Source organism: Ptychodera flava, chromosome 3 (assembly GCF_041260155.1).
Source record: "Ptychodera flava strain L36383 chromosome 3, AS_Pfla_20210202, whole genome shotgun sequence".
Classification (NCBI taxonomy): Eukaryota; Metazoa; Hemichordata; class Enteropneusta; family Ptychoderidae; genus Ptychodera; species Ptychodera flava.
This window is the reverse complement of record NC_091930.1, coordinates 3,039,404-3,054,867: the sequence shown is the minus strand read 5'-3', so window position 1 is coordinate 3,054,867 and position 15,464 is coordinate 3,039,404. Positions and strand designations below refer to the sequence as shown.

The 15,464-nt window shown below is 38.4% G+C and overlaps 1 protein-coding gene across 1 annotated transcript in view; it reads right to left on the bottom strand.

The window, feature by feature from the left end:
- LOC139130281 (uncharacterized) overlaps nt 1-15,464 on the bottom strand; it is a 331,155-nt gene that overhangs the window by 53,100 nt on the left and 262,591 nt on the right. Inside the window, exons 17-19 of the mRNA XM_070696034.1 lie at nt 4,250-4,282; nt 3,839-3,862; nt 1,739-1,765 (exon numbers count right to left, since the gene is read on the bottom strand). Coding sequence (XP_070552135.1) covers nt 1,739-1,765; nt 3,839-3,862; nt 4,250-4,282 — 84 coding nt within the window. The remainder of the gene's footprint in view (nt 1-1,738; nt 1,766-3,838; nt 3,863-4,249; nt 4,283-15,464) is intronic.

Below are 15,464 nucleotides of genomic sequence, written 5' to 3'. Positions count from 1 at the left end.
CAACTGATTTTATTCAAAGTTGGTACATGGACATTGACTTATGTCGTGTATGTTGATCTTTTAGACAGGAAGATCAAAAACGGCTTGGTTGCGGCGATTTTGTTACAATTTTTTCATGTACAGAGCTATAACTCAGACATATTTCCACCAGTATAATTCAAAGTTGGTATAATGACATTGACCTATTTCATACATATGCATGTTAATTTGTTTCACGGCATGTAGCACACTATTTTGTCAATTACTGAAGTTTGTAAAGGCTGCTATGTCAAGAAATACTATATCAACGTTCATTGGTTTTATATTTTCACCACCGTAGAACTCATTCTTGGCCATCGAGTGCCATATGTATCAAAGTATTTTTATCACAGACCGTATTAATGAAGAACACTCTATCCTCTCTGAGGACTTGTAATCAAAGTACCCATTAACAAATGGGGACTGTCATAAACGATGACTTGTTATGATATATTACTTAAGCCAAGTCACGTGACCAAATTTATCATTTTCCCGCCAAAATTTTATATTGCAAATAACTGTAAATTCCAACTGATAAACATTAAATATTAAATATTATGACCAATTAATAAAAAATGAGATAGAGGATTACGTTAAAACTACTGGCAGATGCAAAATCATTGAATTTAAAAAAAAAACGGTTCTTCACAAACAAAAAATGCAATATTTTTTATGCTTTACTTGAATATTTTCCATGTCAGAAGGAAATAGAGACAGATTTCCATATGTGCCATGTAATTTTGAAAGGTTATGATATATGTTTTTTCCAAACGTGCTGAGAAAATTAAGACAATTATATGGCTATCTGTTGGAATATTAATTATTAATAAAGTCGTGAATTTTTGCGGGAAAATATCGGATTTTGTCATGTGACTCAACTCGTCAAATTTGAAGCAGTCAATTTCTAAAAGAAAATAATAATATACCAATAATTAGGCCAAAATAGCATTCAAATCTTCTGTTTTTTACAGATAATGGATCATTTTCTTACTTTTTGGCGTTATGGGTACAAACAGACATGCATTAACATACTTGAGCAGATATATTTCATCTATGAGATCGACTTTCAACCTTTTAAGCACCTCATAGTTTTTTTTACTATTATAGGGAACATAACTCAAGGTTATTCATCCATTTGAATCCTTATTGATAACAGTTTGTTATTACGACTCTGCCAAAGTAACCCCTGCAGTAATTCGATTATTTCTCTTTATCATGCTCGTATACATGAAAGATCTCGTCACAAAAAGTGAAAACAAATATATTAACATCCATGACAGTTGATTACCGATCTAAATGAACACATAAGAATCAACAACAATTTCGGTTTGGATATTAGGGTATCTATTCTGTTATAGCTTTTGTTGGTGCTAAGATAATCCGAAGTCTACACGTAAAATGTGGCATCGCCTTTGTGTAACTGGTCACCCTGACTGTGTGTAAACTTGTGAGTTGTAGGTTTTGGTAAAAGTTGGTCATGTTACATATCACTTACTTTCACAACGGAAGATAGATTGCCTGCGCCTCTTAACACTTGTAATCTTCAATCCACCCTGTCAAAGCTGAATGACCAAACAGGACTTTTGGCCAGTGTAGTATTTTTTACTGCAGAAGGATCCGACTACTCAGATAACTTCAAAGTGAAAGTGAGTGGATCGTATCATGGCATATTTTAATTAAGACAAAAAGGTCTCAAAGATTATATTAGAGTTGTGATTACCTCTCAGCCTCATTACCTCCATGAAAGCTGTAAGATACAAGTCAATTTGCTTTAAATTACATTTGCAATATTAGTTAGTGAACAGTCCTTATTCAAATTTTAGAGGCAGAACGCAAAAATGTTTCAAACAAAAAATCTCACGTGAAATTATTAATCATTCTTTAAGCATATACGAGCCAAAGCTATGTCAATTTTGTACAGATATTTTATTTGAAATTGAATCGGCAATTTATTAAACTACATGAAAAATAGTAGTGAATCATGGTTTTAATTTTCGGCCCGGCTCTCAATCGTGTACAATATATAATTAGAGGATTGGAAAACGAATTCCAGTTCGGACACAAAATCAAGCGATTTTACCACACGTAACACAGCATAGTAGCATCAGATCGTGTGCTTGACGACATTAACGCAAGGTTTGCCATCGTATTATAGAAACCCACTCCCTTTAGACTGGTCTTGTCAACACCTAACGTGCAACACACAGAGACACAGAGACGCGCACAGAGACACAGACACAGACACACAGACAGACAGACAGACAGACAGAAAGACAGAAACACACACACACACACACACATATATATATATATATATATATATATATATATATATATATATATATATATATATATATATATATATATATATATATATATATATATATATATATATAAGAAACTGTAGGAATTCAGGTGATCCCCAGTGGAGCGTGGAGTGGGGTGAAGATAGAAGAAACTTGGGTTGACACACACTACCACACCTGGTTGTTAGGTGCCAAACGTATTTATTATACCTCAAGCACAACGTTTCGCTCTAAATTTAGTCTCTCGTAAGATACGATATATGCTTAAAGAATGATTAATAATTTAACGCGAGATTTTTTGTTTGAAACATTTTTGCGTTCTGCCTCTAAATTTAGTCTCTCTCCTGTCATTTACGTAAATTTACAGATTTTCAGATACTTGTAACTCCAGATTGCTCGTTTTCCTCTACAATTCAACCATTGTAATTTTTTAGTCTTTCTCCTGTCATTCATGTACATTTCCAGATTTTCACAGACTTATAACTCTACATTGCTCGTTTTCCTACACAATTCAACCATTGTAATTTTCATGTTCGTACTTTTTATTGTAGGAAACACCTGAAGAAACTCTAAATTTAGAGAGAAACGTTGTGTTTGAGGTATAATAAATACGTTTGGAACCTAACAACCAGGTGGGTAGTGTGTGTCAACCTAAGTTTCTTATATATTATATTTCTTCTATAGTAATTCCCTGGTGCAGTACAAAGTATTTAACTACAAGAATATATATATATATATATATATATATATATATATATATATATATATATATATATATATATATATATTCTTGCAGTTAAATACTTTGTACTGCACCAGAGAATTACTTCTCTGCCCATAGCTTTCGACAACTATCCAGCAGGTTCAAGGTAGCTGATACCGTCAACCGTCCCGATTCAACATTGGTTTATGTAATCATATGTATATTGCTTCCTCAGTGGCGCTTTTTAACCAATCCTGCTCCCGATTCTAGATTTTCAAAATGTTTAGAAACCTCTGAAGTGACGCAGCTTGGACGCGCGATGTTCTTTCACTTGGGCTTGCAAGGATCGTTCCGTTACTGCAATATAGTCCATTTTACATTCATTATCTTCCCAACCCTCACATCGGATGTGATAAGTAGGACCACATACGTCTTTCGATCGTGTGGGATAAGAAACCAATGTTGAATCGGGACGAAGGACGGTATCAGCTACCTCGAATCTGGGATAATGTTTTCAGATCACGCATGCGCAGTGGTGCTAATCAACACCATTGATAAAGAGGGCTGGGTAATTGTCGAAACCTCAGGACTGAGAAATAATGCTTCGTTGCAGTACAAAGTATTTCGCTGAAAGAATATAGTATGTCTGCACAGATGAGTCTACATCATTATATATATATATATATATATATATATATATATACTTATTTTCATGACGGTCTAACAAAGTATGTAGCCAGAATTTCGAAGATACACATTTTTAAAGTTAGAATTACTGAGCCTTTCAAAAACGACGTAATCCGTTACTTACCCATCATTGGATGCATTGAAGAATCTGTGAATTTAATATATATTTGCACATGAATAACGTCTCTGTAAAATTAATACACACACAAACATATATATATATATATATATATATATATATACATGATATATATATATATATATATAATATATATATATATATATATATATATATATATATATATATATACATGATATATGCTAAGTATCCTTCGCAATATTAAAAAAATACAAAAAGCGTTTTTAATGTACATGCTAAGAGATTATTTTGGCCACACCTTCGTACATTTCTCCAATCTTCCCCTTTATGACAGTGCGTACAAATCGCAAGATTTCCTGGCTACAACAGCCAGTATAACTTTTCAGTATTAAAATAAATATATTTCTTCTCAGAAAAGATTCATTCCTGTATTACCTCCACGACGTTGCAGCACGGTGCTCTCTTGATCTGGAAAGAGAGAAAGAATTTTATTGGTGAAATTTTATATGATAAATCTTGCTCACATTATCCTTTTCTATAAACTATGTTAAAGTATTGGTTATGAATATAAATCAGTTGTATGCTGTAATGGTTTGCCATTTGCATTGGTCGAATTTTGAATTAAATTGCGGTGTTAAATAGAAGTATGCTAATTCAGTTTACAGCCTTAAACTTACAGAGCTGCAGATCGTTATCCAGAACATAAAAAATAAAAGAGCGATAAGGTATTCTTTGGTTACATAAATGTTTTCTATCAATTATAACCGGTAGACTTATAATACAAGATAGGTAAAGATAAATTAATTGTGTAGCCATTACTAGTCTATATACTGTTTGTTCTGACCCACTATCGGGGCATGGGACATAGAAATTCTCATCACCACCCTAAACGTCCTAAGTTCAGAGTCAATTGCTAGGTGCCTGGCAGTCTTCATTTGCAAATTTTAAATAAGGCTTTGTTTAAAAGGTGCCTATCCCCAGACTTTGTAAATGGAAGCTCCAAGACTCCCCTAAAACAGGTGTCCATTCCTGATCACTTTAGGGGATGATATTATTGTTTGTGTGATCTGAAGGCCCTAGGCCCATTTTGAGCAGATAGGTGCATTACGCCTTGGTTAGTGGGATCAAAGCCTCAGTACCCATTGTTGCATTTGACATCCGAATCACGCCTAAAGGATGATTACTGCCCTATTCTTTCCAAATTCAACATCCGGCGGTAAAAGAGTGTCGCTACAAATATAACAGGCTCCACCGACCATTTGTCTTCGCAGTCAAGGATCACTTGAAGAAGGCCTGCGATCATTCATTTACTCATATCATTTGTTCTATTCACTCAAATTGAAAAATAGATGCTCCAACCCTGGTTCTGGAATCCGTTGGGGATGAGTGTCTTGTTTTCATTGTTTGTCCCTCGTTTTCAGAGACTTGTAACACGGCTATATCCTACGTAACAGCACAGTCCCTCCACACACCAGTTCAGAAATGCCCGGATCCCTATTGTTACGATGCGCCTTAAGATTAGATATAAAGATGTCTTTGTTTGTAATTGTAGGGTTTCATTTCAGTTTACTGCATTGGATTGCAGGCGAGCTACGGTAACCACAATCTTGTTTTGCGGAAATCAAAACAACAAAATCAAATGACCGATCTCTCCAAAACCTGATCGATTTTTCATTTTTTGAATGGCTGGCGCAGGCTTCACATATTAGAGTAAATATCAATGGTTGTGAGTTACAAATGTTCAAAAGAAAAAAAGCGATGCAAAATGGGTATGAAATACGGATGCCAAACCATAATGCGCATACCATTCCTAATCCGGTACTTCACATGTAAAAACAATAGATGTTTCACAACTGGTCTGTGGAGAGGTTGTGGTAAGCGTTGCTTGAACCAGGCGGATGGGGCACAGAGTCATCGTAGTTTACGAGCATGTTTGGTAGAAAATGAAGTCTAAGATGGATGGTTGGCAAGATTTGTTCGGAATCGCTTTTATTTTTGATCTGCACGGCCAAAATGATGGGGATGCTGAAATAACTGTGAAAGGGCTCCATATGCACACGTCTACAGTGGAAAATTCTAAGGTTGGACTGTGAAAGCTCATACTTAGTCGCAGGGAACTTGTATCATCGTAGAAAACACACAAGACGTCACACATTTTATTCTCTGTTCACTCAGAACCCTTAAAGCAAGGAATAGCTTATGGGCCTTTATTGTCGCGTCTTCATGGACAAGGATATCCCCGTATATCATATCTTGGACAGGCTTGCAAGGCACTGCTAACCTCAAGGAATACCCTCAATATCATCTTAATATACAAGGGTGAAGACCTTCCCATGGTTCTTTTTATTCTTGAACTGCTCTGTTCATGCCCTTGACGTCTTTGATGTAAGAATTCATATTCTTTGGATCAACAGAAGGTGTCTTCATGGTGAGACCTGTCTATATGGAGAAAGGTCTAAGCATATGTATTTCTTCATCCTTCAAGAGTCATGGAAAGTATTTGACATCCATTAGGACGATTCGCTTGAGGGTATCACGCTGATATTGACCCTCATTTTGCCCCTTTCAGGTCTTTAAATAGTCAAAGTCATACCACAGAGCGATATCATTCCACATCATGCTAATTAACCAAAGTATAAAAGCAGAAGCAACATATGATCGTCCCCTCCCTTGCAATAGACCAGGACAGTCAGCACCATGGCTTCACAACCAAGCACTGCCCAAGCTTTCGTGGACTCGCACCAGGACTCTGCAGAATCACCCGGCCGTAAGCCGAGACCCAGCACTTCCACCATAACGCAGCCAACCGCCATGGTAGCGTCCCTGGCTACAAACCGAACAGCAGCGCCAGTGGCTGTTCAAACCAGATGAGTATTTTCCCCTTACATGCGGCTATTCTTGTTCACGATATTGTTTGGCAGTTAGCGTCTTGTAGTCTCCCTTCAACAAGTATTTTGGCCAGCCTAAATCTTACCTTGCACAGCGTTTTGGTTTCGATCGTCCTCGTTGTGAATGGAAGACCTCGACTATCATTAGAGCTAAAAACCCCTCCTGTACACCTGGCGCCTCCTGTGTCGCCGAGGTGCATGTTTGACCAAATCAAACAAACAAATTCGTCGAGAAATTTGGCCAGCCGACACTTAGGCATAGTCGTACAGACCGGAGACTCCATGTAATACTTTGTAATTTGTTTTTTGCTATTGGGAGTTTACAAGCGGACACGTGGGCCAGGCAGTGTGAGATACTGTGAGAGTGCCAACATAATTTGCGTCGAGCAAGGTGAGTTATACCCATGCAAGTGCCCAGGAGACCGGTCAGGCAGTGTGAGATACTGCGAGAGTGCCAACATATTTTGTGTCGGCCTAGGTGGGTTAAACGCACGTGAGTGCCCAGGAGACAGGCCAGGCAGTTTGAGATACTTCAAGAGTGCCAACATATATTGTGTTTGGCAAGGTGGTTTATACCAATGCAAGTGCCAAAGAGACCAGCCAGGCAGTTCAATCCATTGGTGACTGCAAGAGTCCCGAATGTGGCTGATAAAGGGGTGGCTATGTGATTTTTTTCCATGTGGCGGGCGGATATTCACTCCAACTTAGGGATGTCCACATATACGCCCCTAAACCAGAAGGGGCTTTTTAAGCACAAATGACAGTACACACTCCGTCTGTGGTATTGGCAAGATACAAAATCATTTTCTGGGTACGTGTATTCTTTTTTGCAGAAAGGGGAATTGAAGACGTTGAAGAGACATGTAGGAAAGCTGCATGAATCAATGGACACTGCATCTGTGGATGACGCTCTAGAATAAGTGATGCACCTGGCACATATCCCATCCCTCACCTCACATTCTCAACTCATTGCTGCCCTGAGAGCCCTGGTGGATAGGGCAACAGTCGCAGCTCATTCGAAGCTAAAACGTTTTTGGGCTATCCTAGCGCAGTTCGAATCCAATGATTATTGTAAAGAAGCAGCTAGATTAATAGTGCTGTTGCTCGGAAACAAAGAAGAAGAAGACGAAATTACCTCCAAGGTGTCCAATTTTATGTTTGACAGTGGTCATCGTCGCCCAAAACCACAATATGAACGATTTAGACCATATGACAAAGTAAATAAAGATGAGCCAGTAACTTGCTTTGTTCGCAGTGAAAAAGTTCATGTGGCTAGGATTTGCTCAAGAAGAAAGTTGTTCAGTGCCACGCTGCATCATATTTGTGATTTTGCTCATTCACATTTGTGCCTCAATGGGATGCTTCAGTGGAAAGTGGATAATGCTTACTCTATCCATCTACATGCATGCATACACCATGACTCTTACATTCTTTCACACCCTTCACACCACTTGGCACCTTCATGCACACTCATATAATTGCACATGCACCTTCGCACAAACATGCACTGACCGCACTGCCAACCTGAGGGTTGACTTTGCTATGTCAGCATTGTGGAAAGTAATTCAATCCGGGATTACTTACAAAACAGCAACGAGCTGAATATGCTGGTCCTCAGAAAAAATCACAGAAATGTGTGGGAACAATTATCAGTCACCGCAAAAAGCCTGTCTCACATTATGAACTGGTTTTCCAACAAAATTGGCATTCAGCAATACTTAAAACATTCTCAGGGTACATTTAAGGGGTGTTACTATTATAAACCATCGCCACCGGCAAAAATTTTAGCCAATGATCCGTCATGTCAAAATTTTTCTGAATTTCTCTCTAAAACCATCATCGATAGACTACAGACTGGAGCCATTTCTGTTTTTGGAGAAGTCGGGAGGGACCCACCACCCCATATAGTAATGCTGATAACAGTTGAACAGAAGAAACCATGCATGTGCATAGATATGGGTTTTCTCAATCTTTGGATCAAGGATGTACCTTTCAAATTGGATAAATTAATAGATGTTTCTAGGTATATGCCACGGGGCGAATACCACTTAAAATGCGATGATAAGAGTGGCTATGTCCATGTTCTGATTAGGGAAAATGATAGGCGATATTTTGGTTTCCAATGGGCGTGCCGTTGGTATGTGAATAATGACTTACTTTTCGGATGGAAATTGTTTGCTTACATCTACCATACCCTATGTTATACTAGAACCAGCTATGCAAGTTTGCTAGGAGTTCCGTGGCTGCAATATATTGATGACAGACACGGGGTCCCCTTCGATTGCCTGCAAATATCACAACTGCTGGTATACAACACAATACCTGGTCAGACATGAAGCTTTCAGAGGCAGCCACACTTATACTTCTCTCAATGTGTATCGATGCTAGCTATTTCATCGCTTTAGAGAAAAGCATACTGCGTCCAGTGCGATCACTAACGATGCTAGGCATTACAGTTGACACAGAAGTTCAGGCGTTTATTATTCCGGAACAAAAAAAGTCTGTTTCATCGAACTGGTCGAGTTCAAAACCCACCATTCCAGTTACGTATATCCTTTTATAAAAAGTTATGGGAAAGTGCATTTCATTTGCATGTGCCATTGCGTGTGCGCATTTATATATATGACAGATGGCACTTGCTATATTGATAACCCAAATCTCGGCACATAACCTAGTGTGCATTAAAGGCCCCCCTTCATGATGAATTGTTATGCTCGCTCGAAATTGTACATAACGCTCCCCTTTTTTATGGCTACGAGAAAGCCATGCAGTTATAGAAATATACACGGACGCCAGCTGTTTTAAATGGGCCGCGATATTGATGCCGAATTTGTCGCATCCATGGTTAGTTAGTCATTCATGGGAAATGGAGTGGATGCCCAGACCAATAGCAGAAAAGGAAACCGAGGCCCTGGCTAAGCAATTGTCACTTTTGGCCCACAACTAATGAACACGCACGTAGACATACATTCAGACTCGGCTGTCCTTGTTCATGCAGGGAACTCTGGCTTCCCAGGATCAAAATCGATTCCCTTAAATCAACTGCTAATGAAGATCTTCCACCTATGTGTTAAGTCAAATATTCGCCTAAAACTAGTGCACGTAATCGGAGCATAATCTCTTGGACCAACCGTCTAGGCACCTGTTGTTGTCAGATGTCATGTTTTCCTATGAGGCATGGGACAATATTGACAGGGAGTTTGGTCCACAAACAATCGACGCCATGATCAACAAGTCTAACGCCAAAATACCTAACTTTGTATCCCCTTTCCCTCAAACAGAGAGTGTCGGAATAACTTGTTTCACTTATCAGTTTTCGTCAAGTGATGAACTGCACGTTTACTATCCCTTCTCACTTGTGCATGCTGCCGTGAACCATATCAACCAAAGTGAACTTAATGTAACCGTGCTTGTACCCTGACATCACTAGCCTCCCTTCTGGCTGTTAGTCCAGATGGCGGCGCATAGTAAATTCACCAGCAGAGGAGAAGTGGGGATCGTGCTCGCACCTACGCGCTTTGGCTATTGCCCACATAAGCTGCAGTGTGACGTTTATATTGTTACATTTGCCCCTTACGTCGTAGCTACAGATAAAACATAACACTCAATATAGTTTCGATAATATTAAAGAAAGAGCTAGAATCGACCAACTCATTTTTTTTCTTTTTCTCCTTGTGTTTCCCTATCTCCACATAGAAATGCTTGATGTGTAGATTGCGCATTGGTAATGCAAAACACTGTAAATATTGTGGCACAAAGATTTGCAACCCCTGCCAACCTGAACGAATCCAAGGAACTGTTGCCAACATAAACGTTTTACCTACACTGAGTTCAAGATCATTTGTATCACATCATTTCACTAAGTTAACGATTTCTTTTCTGTAATTTGACCCATCATTATTATTAATCAACCCAACTGCAGAAGTAGTATCTGCAAATTTTACCATTACATTTCCCTCAAACATATTTGTACAGTCGTATGTGTAAAGTGAATACTATAATGGACTTAAGAGACAACACTGAGGAGTGCACCTGTTAAGAAAAATAGAACCTCGGAATATAGGGGTCTGTCAACTGGCAAATCAGGTAGAATGGCTTGACGCAGCAGGTAAGCCATGTTATTGTCATGTTAAAACGTGGCTCAACCCACAAAGAGATGTCCATCTCTCGCCCATCATATACTTAGAAATGGATACCGCTGAGATGGTTTTGTTCCAAAGAAAGCTCTAACATGTATGCAAGCAGACTGTCATCGCGATCTACTGTGGCAGTACTTTTTTAGTTGATTTCCTGCTACACCCGATCTTTCATGTTGATCACTCCTAGGCCATTACCATTGGACATTTCATGCTTGAAATTTCTCAAGTTAACAAAAAGGAGCAGAACATATGCTTAAAGAAATCGATCTCAAGCGAAGAAGGAGATAGTGGTCTTTAATGCCTCTCTATCTCTGTCTCTGTCTTTCTGTCTCTGTCTCTGTCTATGAGATGTCTTTCTGTCTGTCTCTCCCCCCCTCTCTCTCTCTCTCTCTCTCTCTGTCTCTCTCTCTCTCTGTCTCTCCCCCCCTCTCTCTCTCTCATTTCTCTGCATCTTCAGCAGGCGTCCAACACTAGTATCACTCATGTCATCAAGCTTGATGTGCGACACTGCTGCTCCAAGCAAGTATATTGCTTAAAAACATCATGAATTGCCAACTCTTGAAAAAATGGTTGTGTGTGATGAAATCTGTTGGACTTTGTAAGGGTACATATAATTCGTTATTGGGTAAGATGTATACGCTTAAGGTAAGTGGTGTAAGTATTCCCCAAAATTTTTAACAAATAAGAGATGAGCGGTACAATGAAACAATTATAGAGTCGAAACAATATTGGTTAAGGGACAATGTGCTTAATTTTATATAATATACCTGCCTTCGAACTTATTGTTTTGTTTACTTTATTCATGCGTTCTTTCCAGATAAGTTTATTATATAGGTCAGACCCAACATATTGAGTGCTTTGAACTTTATAATCTGTTCCCCTTTAATACTGATTATGCCTTGCCATATTTTACCCCGGAAATATTACATATTCAGTCTTTTTTGTTTTGATTGTTAGTTTGTTATTACTACACCAGTCAACTACATGCTGTAACTTTTCATTAATAAATTGCAAATTTATGACTTCACTTGTGTCAAAACAATGAAATGAACTAGTATCATAAGCAAATAAGCGAGTATCAAAGAAATCTGTACACTTTGCCAGGTCATCGACATAAATGAGAAAAAGAGTGGATCACAGTACAGACCTATGTGGGACTCCACAAGTAATTGGAAGTTCTTGGTACTGAACCTAATTAACACATACAAGTTGTTTCCTATCGAAAAGGTAGTATTTAAATATATATCAATGACCATCCCACGTATTCCATATGCATATAATTTGTCGATTAAGATACTGTGATTACTGGTACCAAAAGTCCAAAAAATATCCTAATAACTGTTCTTCTTCTGTCAATTTCTTCACTTAACTTTTGAACCAAATGCACCATGGCAAGTTTGTGCTAAATTTTTCTCTAAACCCATATTGATGGTGATACAACAAGAAAAGCTATTTAAGTAAGAGGTGATCTGCTTATTTATTATTTTCTCAAATAATTTGCTGAACTGTGGTAATAAAGAAATTGGACGATAATATCCATGGTCTGTCGGCGCCCCTTGATTTGTTTTTCAATTTCCCACAGTAATGTCCACTCTCTCAGTAAAAACTGGCGAGGTAAAGCTATTTTATGAAATTTCGGTTGAGAGTAACTTTAAAATTATAACCAAATTGACCACAATGACCTGTTTCAGTTAAAATATTATAAACTTGATACCAAGTGTAGTACAAAACACAGGGGCGGCATAGTTAGTAAAAGATGGACATGCTCATACAAGAAGCTGGATATTCATCAGTGAATACCCCAAACAGTGGGGTCCTCAGGGAGTATCAGGTGAGTGGCTGGTGCTAGGTTGATTTCCCACTCTATGTAGCTGCTGGTCACGATTGAGTAAGCAATGTTATGACCGCACGTGAGTCATTTCCATAGTTTATTCGTACACTTCTTCGGATAAATCCAATACAAGCGGTTGGTGTTGTTGTCTTTGGCGTTGGCATCGCCAGCAAAGCTTCTCACCTTTCTTACATTCTGGCCTTGATGCCACAAAGGGTCATATTCTGCTGAGTTTGCCATTTTCTGTGGCATTCAATTTTCATATGATGCCCTCTTTGCATGGATATACCAACCAGTACATGACTTTAAATTTGGTCCATTTAGACATTTCAATCATGTCAAATCTTTCTGTATTGCTTTGAATCCCATTCATTCCATCCCATTCATGTTTTACAATTTTAATGTTCCCTATCAATTGACATAAGCCTCTATCAGCATTTAGTCACTGAATTGCCTGTGTGTACACACCCTTTTGATTTTATGAAACAAATGTAAATTACAAATCGTTCCGGTCATTGATCTTAATATGCTCTTCGCTCACTAACTTAATACAATCATGACAGAGAAAGATATTACAGTGCCAAATGCAGATGATGAAGGTGAGTGCACTGAAATTATTCAGACTTCTATACCATCTGAGGTTCAGGTGAGGAATTCTACGTTTGTCAAATTACACACTGCGAGTGATCTTGGATTGTGTAGACCAGAATGGGTGCATAGACCTACAGAGAAAGCGAGAGAAGGTAAGATTTTTGATCTCGCAAAGTGTTTCTGGCAATTACATAATAATTTGTTACCACATGTTGGTCATCCAAAGCTATAATTTAAGTAGTCTGTTGTGTCGCTTAATACATTTATGAAGGCTTTTATGGCAAAACGCACTAAAATGCTGGAAATCTATGATCAGATCTGAGTTATATCACAAAAATCAGCAGATGGTATTTTGAAAGCTGTTGACAGGATGAACTCAAGTGTAGATAGAGTCATAATTCATGCATGACATCTCATCAAACACACTAAAAATCAGATTGTTTTTCTGATGGGTTCAATATTTTGTCGCTGTACAAAATCAACCATGTCTTTTCACTCAAAGTCATCTAAACGATCTGTTTCCTCCTAAGTTTCATCGAGTACTTCATCGATTCGAAAGGTTGCTGCTATCAAAGCAGTTGCCTTTGAAGCAGAACTGATAGTGAGAGAATAGGAAGTTGCCAGGGAAGAGGAATTACATCAATTACCATTCAGAGAGAAAGCTCGTCCAGATGAAACTCACAGAGAGGGCATATCAAGCTGGAGAGGAAAGGTGACAGACTGAAGTTGAAAGGCGACAGGCCGAAGCAGAAACAGAAGTAAAGCAGAAAACAAGAGAATTTGAGCGATACAGTATAGCAAGAAAACTTTGTGTTGAGAATGCCCAAGTAGCAGCCTGTGAAAAAGAAGAATTGCTTGATGGCCTGCCTGTGATAGAGACAGCCATACAAATTTCATTGGTACCACCAACGCCCCCACCACCACAACCAGCAGCTAAAATTCCGACATCTAAAGACTGAACCAGTGAGCTCACAAGTAAAAACATACACAGCACCTCAACCAGTTGCAAAGACATAGCCGGCCAAGCTAACATTTGCTCATTTAGACAAAGCTAAGGATCATTTATTCAGTCAAACAGGGAAACCACATGCAACAGTGATAAGGAGATTTTGGCTTCATCTGTATCATTGAGCCGACATTGAGCCGACAGCTGAACCACCAATATTCACGAATCTCGTTAACCTATCCATACTTGCTATCATCTTTTCTCGTCTTGGTGGAATCACGTGGCATGCCACCTCTTGAAAGAATTCACTACCTGAAAAATTGCGTAGGAGATCCAGCCAAGGAAGCTATAGAAGGATGCTTTCTTCTAAGAAGCGACCAACATATAAAAAAGCAAGAGCTAGTATGATAGAAAGGTATGGAAACCCATAAACAATAACAGGAGCTTTCAGTAACAGAATCGAAACCAGGTCATGATTTTCAGGCAAGGACTGCAAAGCACTGCAGAAATTGTAGGACTTTCTCAAGCAGTGCAAAGTAGCAATGAATTATATATCAGACCTTGCAATCTTGAATGATGGTAGAGAAAAAAGGAAAATGCTTCAGAAACTACCCATTTGGCTTGCTAATTGATAGTGTTGAGAATTCGCAAGGATAAAGAGACTTACAATGCAAACCTGCAATTTGAAAATTCTCTTGTGTTCTTACAGAAAGCTTGAGCTATCGCATGTGACCCATTAACATCCTCAACAGTCCTGAGGCCATCAACTGACAAGGATTTACAAAGAACTTCAAATTGCAAAATCAGAAAATGAGAACCAGGCGGACACACTTTATCCACTGCATCTAAGCCTACAACAGATATTGAATCATGTACAGTAATTTTTGTAAGGAAAATGGACACACTATGGATGAATATGAAAACATTCACAGCACTAGGATTTCTCGGCACTTTCATACTTTGAGGCAAACGAATTCCACAAGAAATATGTAAGAGGGGAACAGATTGGGATGATCACTTACCAGATGACTTACGACAGAAATGATTATCATGGCTTTCTGAACTTCAAAGTTAGATGAACTATAGGAGAATGCTTTAAGGTTCCAGGACAAGAAATTAACCATTTTAAACTAACAATTCTCAAGTATTTAATAAACTCAGAACCCCTTTAAATTGTATATTTTCGGAAAGCCTAGATATAGGGAAACATTTTGGCTACCATAGTGTCACCATTGTTTACATAACTATCATGTGA